We start from the raw sequence: 24,043 nt of genomic DNA, 5'->3' as shown, positions 1-24,043 counted from the left end.
ACATGCTTATCTGATTTGATATTTTTCTAAGAATGCTCAAAGTATCATGAGCTAGCTATGCTTCCAACACATAGTTCAAAATACAGTTAAATTCTCTGAAGATTGGAAAGTAGAAATCATTTTGTGAAAAAAGCCCCAAGCCTTCTATCAAGTCACAATTACAAAATCAGGCATAAAACAAACAGGCTATGGGAATGCCTTCATTCTGGTCAAGGATATAAGGGTTAAATCCACGTATTTGTAAGAGGATTGAGAAAACCTACTGGAAGCATGATCAACCCAAGGCCGCCACCACAGCTTTTTTTTGCCCTTGGCTTTCTCTTTGTCTGCATCTCCTAAAATAAAATATGTTCAAATATTAATTTTACAAAACGAGAAACATATTTCTTACACTGATTAATAATTTTAAATTTCTCTCAAAAGAGCTAAAATTTCATGAGCACATCAGATGTCAGGTCTACTGAGTACATTTAATATTAAAATAATTCAAAACCATAACCACTAAGCAGAAAGACTCTGGTTTATGCAGTAGTTAAAACAGCATTCCACTCTTAAACAGCTAAAATGTTGAATTTTGTGTTTTAAAACATACTGCCACAGTTGACTGTAGCTTACAGATGAAAAAAATTTCCCTCCTCTCAAATGCACTTACATTTCAGGCTCCAAAAAACTTTAAATCCAGTAAGTGCTGATCCCAGGTCAATGCTGGAAATGTGGTACTAGATATGATTTTATCTGTTCCCATGTTTTTAAATAACATTTAAAAGTATACTAACATTTCAGTGACCGAAAAAAATCCAGAACAGCATCCAGAAAACATTGCTGGAAAAATGTTGGTGCTACCTATTTGTAAAACTCTTGGTTATAGATAATGACTTTTATCAAAACAAACCTCTGACTTTTCAGCTCTTTGCCAACAGCCTGAAGTTAACGAAAAGAATCCTCAAAGCAAACCATTTCCTCTAAATCTTGTTACAGTACATAACACAGATTTTTTTTTGGCTGCATAGAGCCTGAAACTGATACTCAGCTAACAATGTTGTTACATGCTGGCAGTTTTCAGTAACAATTTATCACTTGTCCAACTAGCAGGCCTATCAGATCCTTAGCCCTCAACTGCAACTATGGTACAGGAGTAGCTAATGGTACCTTCATCATCTTCTTCAGAAACCTTCCGAATCTCTGGCCCCTCTGAGGACTCCTGGTTCATGCTTAGCATCCTCTCTTTACCCTTCTTGTATTTTTGCTGCCGGGCTTTGATGCGATCCATTCTAGCAAAAGGAAGAATCTTATTAGATTTACGTCTTCATTCTTTTTGAGCCACCTTGAAAAACAAGTGTTAAACACACATACACACACACACACACATACTCTGCAGGGAAATATTCCACACTGTCATTAATCCTGCCTTTAAACAGAAGGAGTTACATTGCTCTGAAGAGGCTGGCTGGAAGGACCAAGCATAGATATTCACTCCACGGTCAGTGAGAGCTGGGTTTCCTGCTATCATGATTGCTTTACCTGCTCCCACTCAACTATTTTATTATCATTTAAAATTGAAAGAATCGTTGTCAGGAGTTACAACAAATGAAGCACTGAGAAAAAAAGGACTTCTGCCTAATGCAGCGCTTTTCCTGAAACTTCCTACTCTGAACCAGGGATGTGGCTGATCCTGCACTATTTTTTCTGCATCTTCACCCTTTAAGATCATTTGTCTCAATGGACACCAGTGACAAGTGGTGTCCCTTGGGAGTCCAGTGCTATTTTTAGTGCCTTCATCAATGACACAGACAGTGGGATCAAGCACACCCTCAGATGGTTTGCAGATGACGCCCAGCTGTGTGGTGCTGTTGGCACAGCTGAAGGATGGGATGCCATCCAGAGGGACTCAGACAAGCTCAAGACGCTGGTGTACAGGATCCTTGTGAAGTTGAATAAGACCAAGTGCAAGGAGCTGCATCTGGGTCAGGGCAACTCCCCAGGCTGAGGGGATGAACAGGTCCAGAGCAGCCCTGCCAAGGATGACTTGGGGCTGCTGATGCATGAGAGGCTGGACATGAGCCTCCCAGCCAGTGGACACTTCCAGCCTGGACACCCAACTGTGTCCTGGGCTGCATTCAAAACAGCACAGGCATGAGGGTGAGGGAGGGGATTCCACCCCTCTGCTCTCTTGAGACCCCACCTGCAATGCTGCATCCAGCTCTGGGGTGCTCAGCTCTGGGACCTGTTGGAGAGAGTCCAGAGAGGGCCAGAAAGGTGAGTAGAGGATGGAGCACCTCTCCTATAAGGAAAGGCTGAGACAATTAGGGCTGTTCAGCCTAAAGAAAAGGGTCTGGAGAGACCTTTCAGTACTTGGAGAGAGCTTGTTGGAAAGATGGGGCCAAACTTTTTTGCAGAGTCTGTTGGGAGGATGAGGGGCAATGGTTTTAAACTGAAGGAGGATTGCTTTAGATTGACTGTAAGAAAAAGCCTTTTACAATGAGGGTGGTGAAACACTGTAGCAGGTTTCCAGAGAGGTGGTGGATGCTCCATCCCCAGATACATTCAAGGTCAGGTTGGATGGGGCTCTGAGCAAATTGATCTTATTGAAGATGTCCCTACTCATTGCAGGGTCCCTTCCAACTCTAACAATTCCATGGTTCTGTGATTCTATATAGGTAGGAAACACAGTCCCTGCAGTCTTCTGATGATTCCTCCATTACACAGGGTGGAAGAAGCTGTCATGAGTGGGCTTTGACACGGCTAGGAAGCAGTTAGGGCTTTCCATGCATCATGGTGGAGGAGTTCTGAAAGCTTTCTGCAGTTACAAAAGCAGCACGTTGGCTGCATGTGAGAGAAATCAAAGTGACTTTTGGGCTGTATAAAGAGAAAGGTTCTCCAGGCCACTTAACCTGAATGCAAATGAAGGTAAACATATATTTTGCACTCAAACACTAGAGGAGGAACCACAAATGAAACAGAAGGAGCAGTCATGAAACAAATTTTTCCAGGAGTACAGCTACCAGACATACAGAAAAAATTCTAGTAATGGTAAAGCATTTCTATAAAAGAAAGTGCTAGATAAATACCAGAAGCCAGTATTTCTATGAAAGAAAGTGCTAGATACATACCAGCAATCAGTTAAATATGTACATATGTATGCATCGAATTATGTAGAGATATATAAATGCATTAAATACATACTGTCTTTTCAGTTGATCCATTGATTTCTTTTCCTCTTCGATTCTTGCCTTTACAGCCTTGACAATTGTAGCCTGAAAAAGCTCAGCACCCCTATATCAGAAATGGGGCAGAGGAAAAAAGGAGATGACATGCTAAATGTTTCTAAGTTTTCCTTATGGCAAATTATCACACAGAACTCTATGTTCCCTCTATGCACAACTTTATCTGCCTCAAACAAAAGTAATCCAGGGCCTGAAAAAAACAATCAATTGCTCTAAAATAGTAACATCTTTACAGTCAATCATTTTAAGATCTGGGGCCAAATGTTGTGAACCCTACTCAGCCCATAAGTTCCTCTAGCAGCTGCTCAAGGAATTCAGTTTCCTACAGAACACAAGTAGGCTCAAGGCTGAGGAAGGTTTTCTTGCATACCTCCAGGATTTCTGTATAGTCATTTCAGCATTATAATCACCTCAATCCCCTGCCTCAGTTCTCCTGGAATTTGTGAGCAAGGTCCAGCTTTATCCAGGGCTACGGCAAGCATAGATTCAACTTCACTTTTATCCTCTGAAAACTGTGGTGCTTTTGATCTGACAATACAAGCCCTTGAGCAAGTTTCTGGTGTGACAAAAGAATATGGCTTCTCACCCCATTACATTAGAAATGTAACCAGCTCACTGATTTGGATGTCTTGGCTATTCTTCCTAATTCACACATGAGCTCTTGAAGGCTTTTAAAGAGTCTCAAATTCTCTCTCAAAGAAGTAGTCTAGAAATAGCCTAGAAGAAGCCTTTCTTTTGTCAGGTATTCAGTAAGAAAAGCTGTAATTTTAGAAGTCTACTCTTTCATTCTGGATGCACATTTCCTGATATAGGAGGTGTTTTGATACTCATGATTGTGCTTTATGCTGTTTTCACTGCGAACACAGCACACCAAAAGATCTACATAAAGGCCATATCCAGCAAAATTGGGCATCAGCACTAAAATTCACCCCAGAACAAAAGCCTAATAGAGGCAATGTGGGGTTGAGGTATAGGATTTTTGGTAGTCCTCTTTAGAGTGCTGAATTTTGTTTACTATAGGCAGCTAAACATGTCCCCTTCTTAAAATGATCCCTGGTAGAGGAAGATATAAACTACTTCCTTTCAGAACACACAAGCCAAATTTTGCCCTGAAACACAGTCAGAAATCAATGTCCATATGTTTTTTTGAGGGGGAAAAAAAGCCACAATGCATTTAATCCAATATTAACAAAAGTGATTTCTTAGAAACCTTATGGAAGTTAAAACCAGAATTTCATTCCTCATCTGCCTTCTTATTATAAACCAGAAGAACGTTTGTGCTAGTGATGGCTATGAGTGGATGCCTGCAGTGTAACAGGCCCAACGAGGTTAACACTTCCTTGCCAAACCTAGTCAGTGTTCAGGGATGCAACACTTCCCAAAAGCATTCCCATTTCTTCCTAAGCCAGATGTTAGAACTTTCCTGTCTTCCTCCTCCTGCAATGTTTCTCGAGACGGGATTTCTAAGGACAATTGTCTCAAACAGCCTCTGACAGCAGAATATTTTCTTTCCAAGACTTAGAAACTCTGGCATTCTCCCTCATGCATATCGGTGTTGAGAAAATGCTGCAACACACATGAACTTTCAGAGCTTTTAATAGGAGCAGCAGATGATATTCTGATGCTAGTATGATGTTAGTAGAAAGTATGGTTTAATTTCTATTATATTCTCAACTAATTTTCTTTCTTGTGTGTGCTTTGTCAAAGGTGGGTTTGCCGTCATGAATTTAGCATGGATTGTTTAAATCAATGTTTAAAGGACTGTTTTGGTACTACCTGTCATAATCAGTAAGTAATTACTGTCCCTATGAGAGATTTGAGCTGTTTTATTTAATTTCTTTTAGATTTTCTGTTACCTTGATGCTAGGATCTGTGAAGCTTTTATATCTGCAACCACATGGAGGAAGTAGTAACTCATGAAGACTCTTCTTTGCAGCAGCAGGAAAGCAAAACATATACTGTCCCAAATGATTCCTGCTTCTCCACTGGGCAGTTTACAATCTAGATTGCTCGTTGCTGGAAAAAGACACCATCAGTGTTAAGCACTCTTTTATAATGTTTAATCAATTAAATAACCCTAGCCTTTAAAATTATTCGGATTATTTTAATTGGATTTTTCTAAAGAAAATTGTCACGCATTTCCATTTGAGGTATACCGTAATTTCTTTTCCAGCAAACTTTCTTTTCCAGCAATGTGATGTCCCATGACAATTGAGAATTCATCAGAAGTGAACCATTTGCATATAAATCCACCCAACTTTAGTAAGTACTTGAAAACAAAGAAAGGAAAAGGCATATTTTTTGTTACACTGAATTATTCGATTTCAGTGTTTCCTAAAATGGCATATTTCAATTTTTTCTTCTCTTCAAAGTGACTTTTCCCCTGATTTTTAAATTAAGAACACTATCAACAGGAGAAAGAAGTGGTTTATTTTTGTCAAAATTACTTTTTGACTGCCACCATCTAATATTTCTATTTTTCCTCTCCACAACTCTGTTCAATGTTCCTTTCCATTGCATAAGAGAAGAAATATTTGAAACCACAAAACTGCTTCCTTTGGGGTAGGACGAGACAGGGAGAGAGGAAATCCCATTCCTCCTACTTCTAGATTTTGGCTTGGGCTATTTCTTTCTTTCTTTATTCTCTGTAAGACAGTTCTCTTGGGGATATTGAAAAATTAAAACTGGGTTTTGTGGAGCTGGACTATAAACTACATGGCCTATGCTGACCTATAGAAGGCAGTAGAAGGACTCAAGGGACAGGCTCTGGCTCGAAGCTGGCTTTTCGAGCAAGCAAGCCAATCTAACAGCTCTGGAAGGTCAAACTCCAAGAGCTTCAAAGCCTGTTGTGGCCAACCCCTGGGGGGGTCAAAAATCTGTGTCTAAGCTTCTGTTGCTGCCCAAAAGGTTTTGGATAACACAAGAACTTCTGCACACCTTTCATCCTGTGAATTTGCATCTTCATATTTACTTTCTTTTCCCTTATTCCACACTTACCTATTAGGATCAATCATGATGACAGGAATTCAGAATTTTGCTGCAGACTCACTAGGATGAAACAGTTCTTTAAATTCAGAAAAAAACCCAAATCAAGCCAAACCAAACCCAAACAACACTAAGAAAACCCCAGGTGTTTTCAAACTTAATCCAGGGTGTCAGGACAAAGTGGAGACAAATTAATAGCTCACTGAGAGGTGAAGGGTTTTGCTCTCCATACTTCATTCATCCTTTCTCTCACCTCCATCCACAGATATTATCCACTCCATTCCTTTTATCACCACATGACAATAATCACAAGGAAAAAAACTGCCTAAACTCACTATGCATGCAGAAAAACTACCACTTTCATGCCATTTCAGTGAGCTGAACTGGTTCACCCTTTGAACCACTGAACCCTGCTACACAGGGAGGAGCCGGAGTCCCCACGCCACAGAGGGACTGCAGCTGGGAAAAGGTGCTCTCTCCTTGCAGTGATGGTGAGCTGACATTTTAGCTCAAGATTTTTCAAAAGGTAATATGTCAAGGGAAGGCAGAACTTAAATACAGCAGAAGCTTTTAAAGGTGATTCTTTATTTATGGAAAATTATGGAGAAAAATAAGCTATACTTACGAACATGGTAGCCTTTAACTGTACAAGCCAGGCTAAATGCCTGAATCACCCAGCAACTATTCTCAATTAATGATTCAATGTAGCCACATGCTCCTATCTGCAAAGTAAAAGGACAGTTTCATATAACGAGATAAAAATAAAGTAAAGCAGAAGTAAAAATAAGAAAAATTGCATCTTTTTAAATTACATGAGAAATAATACAGCCAAGGGCGGTCAAATTATTCTCATTACTAAAAGAGTTTGGTAGAAAGTGGCTTTACCAGTGACACACAAACTACTCTTAGTCAGAATTTGGGGTTTTGATTGTCAGTGAGATAGGAGGTATGTGGGGTTTGTTTGTGCTTTTGCACAGAAAGGGACACATCTGGCATATGACACGGTGTGACAACTAAGCAACTTTTATAAATCACTGACTTAATCCTGCAAACATACATACATGGACAAGCTCCACTGAATTCCCAAGCATAAAATGAAGGACATATGTAAGCATTTAGAACATTTGCAAATTCAAACCACCCATAAATCAATTTTATTTCAATATAGTGACTTAAATAAATGTAAAAAGAAAAATGTCTGTTCTTTGCAGTCCAGCACTAAAAATGTTCAAAGCTAAAAAGCAATTGCCAGGAATAAATCTAAATTTATCTTTCAAAAAGATTGAAATTACTGGCTTGTCTTAATCACTTACCAGCGTCACTGCAAGAATATATAGAAAAGAGTTAATTATGCAAGAAAATATTTAATATTTTGCAGAAGAATTTAACATTTAATTATTAAATACATCTGTTTCCACCTGAATTTCCCACAAGTTCTAAAGGAAACAGTACTGGAGTTTGTAAGTTTGTAGTCAACCTTACTGATTACATTACATCACAGGACTGCCTCTCGTACTAGGTTTGAAAATTCTTTATTTAAATAAATTGTCTAATTAAATGTGCACTATTTATCAACATGACTAATCTTGCACTTCTCACTCAATTTTCACTCCACTGAGATTTTCACAAGACTTCTAAGGAGAGACTTTATTAGGCAAAGAAACCAGAATGTGGCCCTTTGAAAACAGCTTGAGAGCTTTCACAGAGCCCAATTGAGTACATGGGCACACATTTTCCAATGATGGATAAGCACTGCCATTCCGTAGCAATGCTGAATTGAAATGGAGACTGCTTTGTGCTTGCAGAGGGCTGTGGTCCTGAAAAAGGATTTTTAATGACCACTCAATGCACTGTGCACATTTCCAATGAAGCTGAAGTGCTGAGGGCAGAGGAAAGGCAAGAGCTACCTACCGACAGGATGTTCTTCATGGTGATCACAAAGACATTGTAGGCAATCAGCCAGTCCCAGTAACGCAGAATGCTCCTAATGGGCTTCAGCAACAGGTCTCCACCAAAGAGAAGGAAATAGAAGCAGGCCACCAAGTAGCCCATACAGAATATGCTGATCCTTGTGGTTCCCGTGATGAAGATTATGGTAAGCACAAACCAGAAGAGGTAACTAAATATTATCACCTTATACATGTCTAAGTAGGACCTGGAAGTAAAATAAGGAGAAAAAGTTACCATTTTTTCCTGAGGGCAATGTTATCTTTCCCCTTTCTGCACTACTGGCTGCCACTTGAACCTAAGGTCTTCTGGGCATTCTCACACTTCAGCATTTGTGCAGGTGCTCAGCACTAACACCATGGTCAGGGGGTTTGGTTCATGCACAGGTCTGCCCAGCTCATACACTCCACTCCAGCTCCTTCCTGTGTGTAAGCACTTGCTACACCTGGTCAGGGCACTGTGCTTGCTGCAGGATCAAGCCTTGTATCATGGAAGGGAACAAAAGCTGTTCTCACCAAACTTCATGGTAGAGGGATATTATTTGGCAATGCCATACATGCGATCTAAAGGCTGTCTGAGGTCATCTTTTAAGAAGTCTGAGAAGTAGTATAGCAAATCTATTTTAAAAAGCCGACTACAGTACACCCCTGCAAACAATTCCATATTTATTGATGACTTCTAGGGAATTCAGCCTGGTCAAAAGGCTAGTTTTCAAAGACAGCTGCTAAAAATATCTTTCTCTAATGGAGATCAACTGCTAAAGTTTTGAGGGGCAAAAGGTTTCTAGAGAACAGAAATGTGATAGAATTTACTGAAACGTTTTCCAGGAGGCTGTGAGATGGAGCTATCTGAAATCAGCCTGGCCCACAGTGGGAAAGAGAGAGAAACAATTTGGTGTTTTCAGATTCCTTAAAATCTTGACTTAATATTGACTCAGTGAGCTTTCAAACAAGAATATCTGCCAAAGGCAATACCAAGTACTACATATAGCTAAACACTGCAAAACCAACTAATTCTTAGTTTCCTCCCATTTACAGTGTTTTGATTCCAAATCTAACTGTGTTTTCAGAGTCTGCTCACCCAGGCTGCAAAACTACATTTGTCAGGAAACCAGGCAGGGAGACAGAGCTACAGGAGTGCACATATACCTAAGCCAAACTATGTAAGGAGTAAATGAACTAAATGCACTGTATGAAGCCACATAAAAAGGCCCCTGCTGCTTGATGTTCTCAGGCTCAGAACTTTCTAGGAGTATGTATTTATAGTCCTACAGTTATAGGCCTGTATTACATATTTCACCAGAGAGGTATTTAATGAAAGGTAGCAAGAAAGCTCATTTATGTTTATTTCCTGTGAATATTTAAGAAATTTGTAATCTACTGCCTGTGAAATCTAAAAATATCATGACTTTGGAGATGTTACTGGGTTCTGGGTGATAAAACATTAACAAAGAATCAATATGCACTTGGAAAATAAGGAAGATATCAGTCAAAGAGGTCTTCATTAACTTAATATGCACTGGAAATGGTGCTCTCATTTTTTCTCCAGAAAACAATATTCCGTTTGATATTCCTTTAATAATAACTATTGGTGTGTGGGATGGCTAGGAAGAGATCACTTTCTTGACACTGTTCTATTTCAAAAAGCTTGTCCTTTGCTACCAACAAAATGCATCAGCATCTTTTGAGAAAAGCCCAAAATAGAACCGATCAAAAAACCAGCAATATCTTAACACTCTTCAAAAGAAATGAACTCTGACTCTTAGAGACAACTGGGACTGTCTCAATCCAAACTTCCCAACCTATACACATGGCATTTGCTTAAGTCACAGTCAGCAGCACAGCAGACACCACTCTTAGATTAAAACTTCTGGAAATTAGAGAGAATATGAAAAAGAAGACAGAAATCTAGCTTTTTTTTTCAGAATAATGGTAGCCATTTGCTGTATTTTAGTAGTCATCTAAAATACTAAATACATCTGTTCTTTTTATAGCCAAAATATACACTAAATATAATAGCCTTGGGCGTCTCTAAACCACATCTCTGAACTACAAAACTGGATGTAAAGAAAAACTTCTCAAAAGGCAGGAGGCAATACTGCTGTGTTAAGTGATAAATAATGTAGTCCTTAAAGATGGAAAGCATTCTGACTTTTGTAACTGTGCAGTTGCAAGCAAGTCCAACAATAAAAATGGCTCCCAATAATTCATTTTGGAGTGGAAATCTTACAAAATGGTGTTTGAACAAGTCTGCCAGGACACACCTAACCGATGAAGATTACCAACCACTTTTGTGCTATCCCAAGAAGAACGCCACATTGAACACTATGGAGAGAACCACTCAAGTTCTTTCAGGTAGATAAAAATTTTCCTGAAATCATACTTCTTTCAGTTACAATATGCAAAATCTTGTCTGTTACAGTGTAGTCATGCATGCCCCTAATTTTCATTAATTGTTCATATTTATATGGATAGGTCAAGTGCTGTAAGAGCAGGAACAAAGATGTGTCTTGGTGGGGAGTTCTCAACATACTGCCTCAAATCATTTGACACGTTCTCATACGTAAATCTTTAAATTCTGCCTCAAAGCCCAGAAAGTTAGGAAGTGAGGACTTTCAGTTCCTTGCTCTGGGATCATAATGCAACAGTGGGAGGCTGAAGGACAAAGGCACTCCAGCAGTTAAAAGACCCTACACAAACCCATCAGGACAGTAAAGGTGCTTACCCTCTTTTTAAAAGCTTCTACACAGACAGGAGAAAATGCTTAACCTTGGATAGAATACACTGTAATTTTATGCTTTCACTGCAGACCACACAGACCATTAGTTTAATGTCATTTAAATCTTCCAAACCCACATTTTCTAAATGTTCTTTAAATCTCCATTCATTCACCAAAAACAAAAGGCTACCCTCAGGATGTGATATTTGACAACACACCTTAGAAATCTGTACAACTGGTTCCCAAGGGGACAATCCCACTCCCCTTCACTCCTTCAGCTCTGCATTTCAGCCCCTTTTTTGGCTTTGGCTCTTTGAAACGGTTTCAAGAAAAAATTTGCAAAAGCCTATTTATTTTGTGGGAGGACAGAAGGAAAGGATACTTTTCCACCCATTCAGCCTCCAAACCAACTCAGTGCTGGTGTGATGAATGCAGAAAGGTGGGAGGGTGTAGCGGGAGGCCAGGAATAGTCGCACATCTGAGGAAGATTAACCACTACACCAGTGCACCAAAAGCATCAAACTATGGCTTTTGGTAGCATGACAGCCTCTGAATGAGAAATTACAAAGAAGAAACTGGAAAGATTAATGAGAAATAAAACCCACTGATTTTCCAACCATGTCATTAGTAGAACCCACTAATACTCTGGAAAACATTTCGGAAAAAATTACAGTATCAATTTGCTCAAAATCAAGGAAGACAAAGTCTGAAGTTCATTCCACACATCCATCAAAGCTATCGTAACCTCAGATGGCTCTCTCTATCAGATTATCTGCTTTTCTTTTCTAAAGTTTCATTGGTCCTACCATGATTACTTCAGTACTTTATTTCCACAGGAATTAACTTTTAACTGTAATATAATCCAGCCTGTTGCAGAGAGATTGCTCTAGGTGTAGTTGTTTTCCTGGCATGTAACATGTTAGGAAACACGTTAGGCTATGACCAGTCTAGTGTCTGGCCCTCTGCCTGCAGGCACCAAGAGGTGCTGATGCTGCAGCCAATAACCCCTTTCAGGAACAGTATTTGTCCTCAGCCAGTGCTTTGAAATTTAGGGGAAGAACACACTTCTTACACACTGATGAGAGCCTATTGTGGTGATGGATGCAGCTCAAGGCTTCTTCACGCTGGAGGAGCTGCTGTAATGTAGCTTCATTAGCTTCAAAGCCCCCTGCTTTGTTTTGAGTGTGGTACTCACCTCCAAGGCTCCTCCTCTAGCCCTCTTTTGATAACTACCTCTTCTCTCTCCTCCAGACACATTGTCCCTATACACACATGTTCTGTAAGCTACGCCTACTCCCAAATTTCTTCTTTCTTCCATTCCTTACACTCTTAGCAGTCTGCATCAGAGCTCATTTCCCCTTCTAATCCCAACATTGCTAATTTCTCACCAAGCTTCCATCCTCAAAGCCTTTCCCTGTTGCTCTATTTCAGCTTTCAGAAGGCAGTTTCACTGATTTTCCCCTCACCAACAGCAACATCCAATCTTCTGAAACCTAGCTCCTTTATTGCAATGGACTTCTTCAAATCTAGTGCTGTGGATGCCACAGGTCTTAGTTCCTACTATTTTTGTTAAACCCTCTCCAAGGATTGACATTCTTTTACTATTACTTTCTTACCAGCAAAGTCCTCCTTTCATGCTTACATCCACTTTAAAAATACCCATATTCACAACTGTGTTATTTGTTGAGGCTCATTTTATTAGCAACAGAATGTTTATCTGCTTTAAATAACAAATATGACAGGAAGCCTGTAACGTTCATTTGCAGGTCCTATCTCACTAAACTAAGTTGGAACACAGTTCCAAGACTGGCATTAGAGCTGCCTTTCAGACATTTTAACTGACTCCCCTCTTGATGATTCTCAGAGGACAGGTATTAAAGGGGACAGTTCAATGACTTTTTCTGCTTTTAAGTGGAAAAAAGCAGGTTACAATCCCAAGCTTTTTTCCCTGACAATGTGTAGGAGAACATCTGAAAACTTCTTGGGAACTGAAATGAGAATTTTCCAGCATTAGAGACTGTGGGAAAGGATTATCTTCAGTGAGGTTGCTTTAAATCCTGTATCATTCTAAAAGCTCCTATTTCTATTCTTTGTTCTTATTTCTGTTTCAAAGTCCTTTGGATGTGCACTCTCTTGGGGTCAAGCACGTTATCCCCTGAGAAATCTGGGGGTGGAAAGACAAGAAAATTTCAGGAAATCTCTTACTTGTACTGTATTTATCATTGTTGAACTCAAATATTTCTCCAGAGAGAAGAAAATGAAGCATTTTGGAAATATGTTCTTGTTCTGCCACTGTTTATATTGCAGTTAAAAGCTTTTTATCCATGCCTACTAGAACAGTGACCAACTAGTATCTTCTCAAGGGAAGGGATACTTCAGAAAGGGTGCTTTGGTCTGCAGCTGCCATTCTTTTACATAGCAGTAAATACACATCAGGCTTCTCAGAAAACCCAGGAATACCAAGCAGAATGCTTTTTAAAATTATTTTTTCTGCTTCATAATTTATTCATAACCAGGTTGTCTTCTCTCATTGTTTGGCTCTTTCTGACTGACTTTTGGAGAAATGTCATTATTAATTTCACTTGCTTGGATAAGGTTTGAACCTGAAGTTCTTGTCCATGTTACTAAATATTTAGACCCTTCTGAAACTTCTATTGAAAAGCACAAGATATGTTTTTAGACAAAGCCCTTTCAGTTCCAAACTGTCTTGGATGGAGCCCAGATACATACATTTTCTTCTGAGGTAGATATTCAGTGGATTACCCAGAGCTTGGGGGTCCTTCTTTTAAAGATTTATAACTATTAATAAAAGATTTAGTAACCTTAAGGTACTGTCACCTATTCTCTGGTGCTTCTTTGAAGCAAATTAGGCATTTAGGATCACAAATGTACAGTGCAACCTCTCAAAAATAACATAATCTAAAGCTTGGTGTAATCTACATTGTAGTGAAAGCATTGAAAGAGACACTTAAGAGCTCAAACAAAGGTAAGATACCTTCAAAAACACAAGAACTTTTATGCAGGTCATACTAAAGGAAGGTCTGTTTATACTTAGAGACATCATCCTACATGTTCCCATTACAGATTCATGCAGCTAACACTACAAACAAACAAACAAACAGAAGTTACAGTTTAAAAAGGGGCAGAAGGAAGACCTGGGGAACTACAGACAAGTGAGCCTTCCCTCTGTGCTTGGGAAGATCATGGAGCAGGTCTTCACGGAAGCAGCATTTAGCCATATGGAAGACAAGAAGATGATCCTAGCATGGCTTCACTAAAGGAAAATTGTGCCTGCCCACTCTGGTGGCGTTTTATGATGGAGTGACTGCAACGCTCTGTAAGATCAACAAATAAAGAAATGACATCTACCTGGACTTCTATAAAACCTTCAAAATGGTCCTACACAACATCCTTATTTCTCTAGATTGGAGTGACATGGATTTGATGAATGGGCTATTAATGAATAAAGAATTGGCTGGATGGGTGCAGCCAGAGAGTTGTGGTCAATGGCTCTGTGTCCAGGTGGAGTTAGGTAATGAGTGGTGTCTCTCAGGGTTTCTGTCCTGGACAGGTGCTCCTCAATATCTTCATCAGTGACACAGAGAATGGGATCAAGTGCACCCTCAGCAAGTTTGAAGATGGCACCAAGCTGAGATGTGCAGTTGGCACAACAGAAGAATGGGATGCCATCCAGGGGCACCCGGACAAGCTTTAGAAGTGGGGCCATATGAACCTCATAAAGTTGAACAAGTCCAAGTGCAAGGTCCTGTATCTGAGTCAGGGAAATCCCAGACATGAGCACAGACTGGGAGAGGAATTCATTGACAGCAGCCCTGAGGAGAAGGACTTGGGGGTACCCAAGTACTTGGGAATGAAAAGCTGGACAGGAGCTGACATTGTGCACTCACAGCCCAGAAAGCCAACTGCATCCTGGGCTGCTTCAGAAGAGGTCGAGGGAGATGATTCTTCCCCTCTACTTTGCCCTCACAAGATCCCACCTGGAGTACTGCATTCAGGTCCCTTTCTCAGTCCAAGAAAGACAGGGACCTGTTAGAGCGAGTCCAGAGGAGGTCCAAGAACATGGTCAGAGGGATGGAGCACCTCTCCTATAAGGAAAGGCTGAGAGAGTTAGGGTTGTTCAGCATGGAGAAGAGAAGGCTCTGGTGAGACCTCATTGTGGTCTTGTAGCAATTAAAGGTGTCCTATAAAAAAAGGAGAGAAGTGTTTACACAGGCATGCAGGGATAAGACAAGGGGAAGGGTTTTAAACTAGAAGAGGAGAGATTTAGATTAGATGTTAGAGAAATTCTTTATTCAGAGAGTAATGAGGCACCAAAACAGGTCACCTGGAGTTGTGGATGCCCCATCCCTGCAAGTGTTCAAGGCCAGGTTGGATGGGGCTGTGAGAAGCCTGGTCTAGTGGAAGGTGTCCCTACCCTTGCTCGGGAGGCTGGAGTTAGATGATCTTTAAGGTCCCTTCCGTTTCAATGCAAATCAGTCTATGATTTCATGATTACCTGCCCAAATATCTACAAGAAAAGATATCATAAACAGGAATTTCCTTTGCTCCTGAATGCATTAATTAATAGGTTTTCTAGTAATTCATGATTAGTTTTTCAAACAAAAATGTCCCTCTTCTTTTTTCTTTCTCTGTCCTGTTCTTTTCGTTCTTCTCCTTATTCACACAACATAAAACTGTCACATGAAATGGCTGCACAGATTTTGGCATTTAGGTGGGACAAATATAAAGTGATCAGAGTTTATTTGTTCAGCTCACCACCATTAATGGGTTCTTTGATTTTCTGGGGCTTTTTGTACTCTCCATCAGCAATGTTACTTACTGCCTAATACATGCAGCAAACTCCCAATTAAATGGTTGCATATTGTTAATCACCACTCCACAGGTCTCCACACGCCCAGCAGTGTGTCTGAGTGGATGTCCTGCCACCAATGGCTTCAAGTTGATGCATACCATGCACATGAACCAAAACACTGAAATTAATCCAAAGGCTTGTGGAGGGGCAGCAGGCCAGTTCTGCTTAACTTGCCTTCCACTATAAACCTGACTCTGGTTTCCACCTAAAACATTCAAAGAATATCCTCTGTGTTTCAAAGTTTTCATGTTTGTCCATTTGGGAATATCTTATACAGATGGCCAGAATTATCTATCAGATTCCAGAGAACATTGAAAAAAATGCCAAAAGAGGCTGTTTAAAAAGCAGTGATTTTCTTGCCTTTTTCTCTACCAAAGACAGCTTTAAAACACATTCTCTTCATTAATGAGCTTTTTCACAATGATTTTTTTCTGGACTAAGGAAGGAAAATTCGATCTTTCTGCTAAAAACCAGTGATGGCCTTCACCAGTGACCAAACACATCAGCGTTCCTGATGCAACGGCAGCATCAGCCTTTGCTAAGATGGACACCAGTGGCAAGAGAAAACCTCAGGCAATCTCCACTACATTTCCTCTCAACCAAGCCCTATTTGTCAGATATTTTTTAGAAATTCCCCTCACTTGATGGAGCATTCTGAAGAAAGATTAATACTTCTCTCTTCCTGCTTATGTTACTGAATCTAGAGCACTGGGTCCACTGTGTAGACTGGAAATTCTCAAGGGGGAGAACAGTTCAACCTTTGCCCAGTAGTGACTATAAGTCTCTGGACAAATGAGTCAATTGAATGTTTCAAAAGTCTCCCTTTCAAAGCTATTTCAAGATAGATTTGGCAACCAATTGCAACAGAAATAGCAGGATCATCCTAAAGATCTAGAGAAGGACTTGTAGTGATACCACTTGTCTGGTAAAAGAAATAGAAGTCTGTTATCAAAAGGAAGATTTTTATGGACATTAGTTCTAGACATTTGTCTATTCCTTTCATACTCAGACATCTGTTGGTAACATGCATTCACAGATCAAGTCTGACAGAACACCACAACTAAGAAATCTTACTCTTCCCATTTACTCTTGTGATACTGCAAAACTTCCAGAGACAAGTTCAATTAAGAGAATGCCCAGCACAATTTAAAGAGCTGAGCTAATCTGTGTCTGCTGAAATGATCACACAGGAACAGTTCCATTGTTTGAAGGCCATTCAAAAGAGACTGCCTCAGGCTCTGCCTCTTTATATATTATTCACCTTAAACAACCCTGTAGGCAATGCTCAGGAACAAGAAGACCTGTCAGTTGTCCTTCCAAGACACTTTTAAGGTTCTTATGCCTAGATGAAATAGCACAAAGGAAAGTCTCTTCGAGTATTATTTTGATTGTGCTTAGACAACAACTCGGCGGGACACAATTGATGACTTTTTGTGATTAAACACATACATGGGAAACCGCAGACTCCAATGGATTCTTGCTAACATGTCTGTGTTCGGAGGGAAACCAACAGAGCACTTACGTCCAATATAAGTGCTGCCCCACCAGGCATTCATGGAGGGAAATTAATATTTGGGTAGCAAGATTCTTTCTGAAATTGGAAATATAGAGGGTTAGATTAATGTAACAGCTGAACTACCTTTTTTCTCCAAACTTTCTAAATCCACATGTGCACAGATAGCATGAAAGAACTGGTGACCTAAAGGTGAACATTTTTCAGTGTGTTGGTTGCCTAAGACAGTGGTTGGACATGATGGTCTTAAAGGTCTTTTCCAACCTAAACAAGTCTATGATTCTGTGAATGCAGGCTTTCGGTCAAATTTATCACTGAACTCCACTGGACAGCACTTAAAACAATCACCAGTTTTAGAAAGACATGTTTGCATCCACCCTGTTCTAAACCAGATGCTGATTACTCAGAAATGAACTATCTGCTGTCTCATACAGCAGTATGTTAGATGGGAACATACATGAATACAAATTCCAAGTAAAATTGGAAGCTGTGAGAATGACTTTTACCCTAGTGAACTTTATGAAAAGGAAGCACTGTATTTTCCAAGTGTTTAAGATTCAGTTTTTACCGGCAGTGGATGAAGTCAGGAACAGGGTTATGCTGGCTAAAAGAAGCTGCATCAAGATTCATGCAGATTTCCACGTTGTCTCCAGCCATGATTCGTACTGCAGCTTTATTTTCATCCTCAAATGTCTGCCTTTGCAAGGATGCACACAGAAGCAGCATGAAGTCATCTAGGAGAAAGTGGTGATTGGAAGGAAAACTTCAGTCATCAACAGAGGTGTAAGGAGAGTTGTGATATATTATAATGCAGTTATCAGACTGTTTTCCCACACTTTGAACCCCCAAGACTGAGCAGTTTTCAATGCATTTAACTCTGAATTGAAATTTATTAATGTATTTAGGTTTTTTACCTGTCATTTTTTATGGCTTTTATGGAGAAATAAATGAGAAAAGGGGAAAAATTCATACATTTTGATGGTTGAATTATTAAAAAAGGGATACAGGAAAAGAAAATGCAAAAATAACTAATTCTGTGAATTTTTCTACTATATTCAAAGCCATGTTTAGTATTCAATCTCCCAGAAAAAGTGTCATCTTGCTACTGAAGAGTAAATAAAAGGCTGGCTTCAAATTCCACTGTACAGATGATTTAAGTGAAGGACATATAAACTCTTCATAACTATGTGCTAAAATACTTACACACAAGGAAGACAGGGTTCGGTCTCACAATGAAGTCTGGAAAGTATAACCACTTTATGATGTTGGAGTTGAAGTTGGCATTGCCACTTCTCCATGGATAGTCTGTTGACAGAAGCATGCAAAAATTCAATCAGTACTTTATAAAAATTACTTAATCCTTTTCTTCAGAATACTTACCAATTTTCCAGCACTTTTCTATAAAAGCAACTAGCATTAATTTTCCATAAAGGGTGTCCTTACCTTTACAAGGAGCAGGTGGGATGCCAATGCAAAGGAAGTACTGGAATGTAATGATGCATGCTAGAAAACAGCAATATTTTGGCCAAATCTCTGCAATAGCTTTTCTCCTACGTCGATACAGCACAGCAATCAGCCAGAAGGCATGAATCATTGCATAAAAATCCATCCTCTGACCAATTACATTCACTGATAGAAGAAAGCAGGTCTGGAAACAAAGCAAAGAAACTTAGGCAACTTTTACGACCTCATGGCCAGTCAACGCAGCAATAATAAATTATTGTGGATCCTGACAGAATGCTTGGACACGTGCTGCATGGAGCCCTGTGCAGGAGCCCTGTGCAAACCAACATGCACTGACAGCAACTTCCACCACTCCACCCAAACACACAAATTTTTGGTACTCCTCTATCTAGGGCAGGTTTCCATTATGTGATATCTAAGGATACAAAAAGGAAAGAGCCTTGTCACAACAGCTGAGATGTGAAATGTTTGATTGTTGCCAAACAAAGAACATATTACACAGCCACATATTTTGATAGGATGTACAGGTGTGGAAAAGAAGATTGGTAACAACTAAAGCTATCTTCATGTAGGAAATGGACAAGGTATTCAGACCATACAGCTTCTATTGGTGACAGACAAATCCAGTCAATTCCTGCAAGACAGCTTTAGTTCTCCATTATTCTAAAGGCTCTGCATTCCAGCATTTCTGTCCTCTGCCTTCAGTGAAAGCAGTCCCTTCACTCAGTACCTTGAAACATGTTTTGAACCTTAGTGAACACTTAATTTATTCAGTGCACTATGCTATTTTGGTTTTCTCTTCTCCCCAGATTAGAATAAGCTTAAAATCATTTCCCAAAGGAAAGAACTTGCTGGTTTCTTTTAATTTTCACTCATCCTTAATCCTCAGATGGCTGTGAACAGTTTACTCCACAGATCAAAGCTGTGGTAGTGTTTAACAGATAGGTCAAGACCTATCTGTTAATTATGAGTAGATTTAGGATTCATTACTCTTGGAGTTGCCTCCTTCAGACAGGCATAAAAAATTTTGACAAATCACTATTTATGCAAAGATTTTTTCAAAGTACATTTCATTTGCACATAAACAGACAAGGTGAGGGAACAGAGATGACTAACATGAATGATGACTAAGAAGCATCTAGATGTCAAACACAGTCCAAGCTATTATTCAAAAATAACACAATCAAAAGATTTGGAACTATACCATAAAGAAAAGTAATACATAGTTATTTACCTCCAAACCAAACTTGTAGAAGAAGTAGTTTATGAAATACTTGACACAGTTTACCAGTCCATCATCCAGATGTGCTCTTGTAATATCATGGAAAATTGTTTTAGTCACAGGTGCAGTGAGGTTATTTCGACACCTATAGTATTCTTGATGACGGTAGATTGTAACTTCAAAAGCCAGAATAGCCAGCATCAGTAAGTTGTTCTGTGGGAGACACAATCAGAAGAATATTAAACAAAAGTCAAAACCACAAGAAGCTATAAAATTTCCTGATAAGCATAAACCCATTTATACTCAGATTGATGGTATCACTGAGGACTTCTGCACTCCAGAATGCACTGACACCTATTCCCAGCTACTATGATTAAAAAAACCCTAAGGTTCACACCAATTCCTGGATTTTGATGAATCATACAGACATCCAGGAGATACATATAAAGACATTAATTAAAAAATAATATAATAAGAACTAGTTGTGGAAATGAAGAGAAGGAAAAAGGCGTTGACCCATCCACGTGCCCTCTCATATTTCATAGCTTCTCTTAAGGTATCGTGCTTCGTTTTGCAGGAGATAGGAGATACAAACATACACAAAAGTCACCTGCAGAGGTTCAGCTGTCAAGCACTGACTTCCCAAAACAAGGATGTTGGGTAGAGCAAATTTAACCTGAACACTCTTTTACATGAACAGTCTGTCAGTCTTCTCTCAGGCACAGGTCCTTCTCTCCCAAAGCCAGATTGACTAGGATGTAGTCAGGGGTGGCTATGAATTGATTTTTTATTTATCTCAGGAGGGAGATCTGCCCTATGCTCAATAGAAGAGAGGTACTAACTAACTCCAAAAGCTGCTTAAAAAAAACAGCTCAGAGAAAGTCCCTCAAGGAAGCCATAACTGAAGCAGAAGTGGCAAACTCTAGATCTCTGTTATCTGAGAAATATTTGGGACAAGAATCTCCTGAAACAGATGCCACTGGGATTTTCATGTTTTCTGACAACCTTAAACTGTGTATATAGAATGTGGGAGATTCTTTAAATTGGTAAGAGATATGGTTTTCCTCAGGACTTGGCACATTTTCACTGTAAGTAAGGCTTTTAAATCAAGACAGGAATAATAAAGTATTGCTCACAGGCATCAACTAAAAACAAGAAGAAAAACAAAAGACATCTGTTTACTAGTGTTTGAACGAATGATTCTCTTAACTCATTATATTTTCATATATTTTCATATATTTTCATATATTTTCATTATATTATAATAAACTGTGGCTAAAGAATAAGCACTTAAAAAAATTAACTGCTTCTAGCACACACTGTCATTCAGGGCAATTACTCCCAATTAGACCCATTAGTCTTTCGGCGCCTGAAAGCCATGTACCTCTTAATTACTTAGAGTTCTTAAATATCTCATTTCTTAAAGAGCTTTTAACAGATGGTAGAGTCCAAAAGTGATACTTCTGCATGAAAGAATAACTTAATTGGTACTGAATCCCTTCTGGAAATGTTCTGTGTAACAGATGTGGTTTTCTGTTGCCTCTTTTCCTCTGTACGTCCTTATTGTCAGTGGTTGGCATTACATTTTTTTTAATGTGTGACAGATTATTTATTTCAAGACAATGCTACTTTCATCACAAACAAGAAAATATCTGAATACAGATAATTAAAGAAGTTACCCTTAAGTACACAAGAAGGGGATTAGATTTTCTCAATCCAACCCACTCCGCAGGATCAACTGGCCCACTGTAGAGCACTGAGGTTTTGAGTTCTTCTAAATCAACCTTAGTTTCATTCTCTCCTGGCTAAAAACAAAATGAAACAGTTATAAAACATGACTTTAAAACTGCTTGGGGGAGGGTATGATAATCAACACTAATACATCAGGTGAATTGTTACTTTTGTACTTGAGATGCTTCCTTTTGCTCTCCTTCACTGAGGAAGACAGCAGTCAAACCTTTTAAATATACATTTGTACTCACCAGTGTACAGTTACTGGAAAAAGTCTTGGGATCAATAGATGTGAGCTGGTACAACATTTTGCAGACAATAATCACACATGTCCAAACAGTGCAGATACTTGATGCCAGTGGGCGAAACTGAGCATATGGCAAAGCAAGAGCCCAGGCAATTAAAAACACAAAGTTAAACAGAGACACCTGAAAACACAAAAACAGTACAGAAATTACATGGAGTAACATAAGAACTGAGAAAGTCTGACCTTTTCCACAGGTAAAAAAAAAGAATTGTTCAAAAGAAAGGGACATGCAGAAACTTTGAGGAAAATATAGAAAAAAAGATTACAGCAATACTCACAATAACACAGACACAAAGTAGTAAGTGAAGAAGGAAAAACTTTACAGTTGGTTTAGGAAGAAATTTACCACTTACATAACATTAATACTATTAGACCCACAAAACTCCGTATCTTCCTTATCCACAGGTGTGAAATACAAAGGACCACATGCAGCTTCTGCTGCTTTAGTACACATGAAACAAGAAATGGCAGAGATCCGTGTGTCTGTGCAACTGACCTTCATCCTCTTGACTTTTCCCCCCCAAAAAAGTGAGAAAAGGGATTTTTTTTTTGTTTTTAGTGAATGCTGTCCTACCACCCTGTTCAAGAAATGGCTATGCCACATAGAGAACTCACATTGCCCACACCAAAAGTACAGCTTAAAGCATTGGTCCCTTTTTCTTTAGGCATAGTTCCACATTCTTGTTTCTTAAGCATTATACCAAGTTTAAATAATTTTTCTATATGTACCTTCCCAGTCCTTTCCTACATCTTCCATCCCTGGATGGTGCCCACAGACAGTTTTAGCAGTAGAGAGGTTATGTCTCTTAAATCCAAAGAATGAGACTAATAAAACTTTAATACCTGGAGAAAAGGGAAGGGCTGAGACTCTTGAGACAGAGAGAATGTGGAAGATGTCAAGGCAGGTTCCCAGCAGGCAACAAACCCAGATGGAGGCCATAATTTCAGTGAGGTCTGACAGGAGGAAGCCCTCTCCCTACATCTGGATGTGTAACCACATGGCAGATGCTGACAAGCCTCCACGATATGTAAGAGTTTGACAGTGGGTGTTTACTTGCCTCTTTCACTGTGACCCAGATGATGTAAGATGAAACAATTTTGATGATGTGCAGCTCCAACAGCCACCACACAAAGACTTGCATCTTGTGAAAATACTCCAGGAATTTCAAAAACAGCACTGTAAGGCGGTCGATCACCAGATGCCACTTGTTCCTTAAGTCTGAAGGGATGTTCAAGCAGAATCATTGTGAGGACAAAAACAGAAGGTCTCTGTGAAATGGAATACTCCACTAGACAACAACGAGCTTTCTGCTTCTCTTCTAAGCCTTAGAGTAAGACAAGATGGAGGATAAAGGTACAGCTCAGTGGTTAACTAAATAAAAATGGGGTTGATGCCCACTTAGGTGGGGTGCTTTCCCTTCTGACCCACATTCCCTGGAAGGATTCCGCACTTCAAAAGCAGCTGTGGTGGCCTCCCTTGCCAATTTTGCTTTTATTCCTCTCATCAGAGCTCTTGTTGGACTCTCGTCCTCCAGTATTTTTGGACCTAAGCTTAGAGATCTCATTCAGGAACTAATTCCAGCCCTGGTCCTTTTCCAGCTAGAAAAGTAAATTTTTTTTGATGCTTGGAAGCTATGGACCCAGCCGATTTCAGAAAGCACAGACGACTACTACTCAGAAAGATTTTCAGCCAGATTGGAAGAAATCCATGCACACTAGGACTTGGATTCCTGTCACATGGGTTTAAACAACTGTACTATAGACATCTTCAGATGTCAGAGTTATCTAAACTGCCTTGCAAACAGCACAGCCTCTTAGAGTGTGACCGGTGCCTTCACAGGACAGACATCTAAAACAAGCAAGGCAAACTGTAGTCCAGTCAAATCTTTCTCTCCGTTGAAAAAACTTGAGCAAGTGGAGATCCTGAAGCTGGGTGAAAGTATCCCTTCATAGGGGTGTTTGGCTAAAAAAGTCACCCTCCCAAATACTATCCCAGTGAGCAAGCTTGCGGCATCACCTACTACATGTGAGTGTACGTAACAATAAATCAATCAATAAA

The 24,043-nt window shown here is 39.6% G+C and overlaps 1 protein-coding gene across 5 annotated transcripts in view; it reads right to left on the bottom strand.

Moving 5' to 3' along the window:
• The window catches only part of PIEZO2 (piezo type mechanosensitive ion channel component 2), a 292,650-nt gene that overhangs the window by 45,895 nt on the left and 222,712 nt on the right, over positions 1 to 24,043 (bottom strand). For all 5 annotated transcript variants that reach the window (XM_032121792.1, XM_032121810.1, XM_032121818.1 and 2 more), the window contains 13 exons: positions 23,043 to 23,203; positions 21,929 to 22,105; positions 21,626 to 21,751; positions 19,959 to 20,159; positions 18,704 to 18,908; positions 18,464 to 18,565; positions 17,829 to 17,994; positions 8,121 to 8,364; positions 6,835 to 6,931; positions 5,081 to 5,240; positions 3,184 to 3,273; positions 1,150 to 1,271; positions 264 to 335 (listed from right to left, as the gene is read on the bottom strand). In XM_032121792.1, coding sequence (XP_031977683.1) covers positions 264 to 335; positions 1,150 to 1,271; positions 3,184 to 3,273; positions 5,081 to 5,240; positions 6,835 to 6,931; positions 8,121 to 8,364; positions 17,829 to 17,994; positions 18,464 to 18,565; positions 18,704 to 18,908; positions 19,959 to 20,159; positions 21,626 to 21,751; positions 21,929 to 22,105; positions 23,043 to 23,203 — 1,923 coding nt within the window. The remainder of the gene's footprint in view (positions 1 to 263; positions 336 to 1,149; positions 1,272 to 3,183; positions 3,274 to 5,080; positions 5,241 to 6,834; positions 6,932 to 8,120; positions 8,365 to 17,828; positions 17,995 to 18,463; positions 18,566 to 18,703; positions 18,909 to 19,958; positions 20,160 to 21,625; positions 21,752 to 21,928; positions 22,106 to 23,042; positions 23,204 to 24,043) is intronic.

The sequence above is a fragment of the Corvus moneduloides genome, chromosome 1, assembly GCF_009650955.1.
Source record: "Corvus moneduloides isolate bCorMon1 chromosome 1, bCorMon1.pri, whole genome shotgun sequence".
Lineage (NCBI taxonomy): Eukaryota > Metazoa > Chordata > Aves > Passeriformes > Corvidae > Corvus > Corvus moneduloides.
The sequence above is the reverse complement of the archived record's forward strand: the minus strand, read 5'-3'. Positions and strand labels throughout refer to the sequence as shown.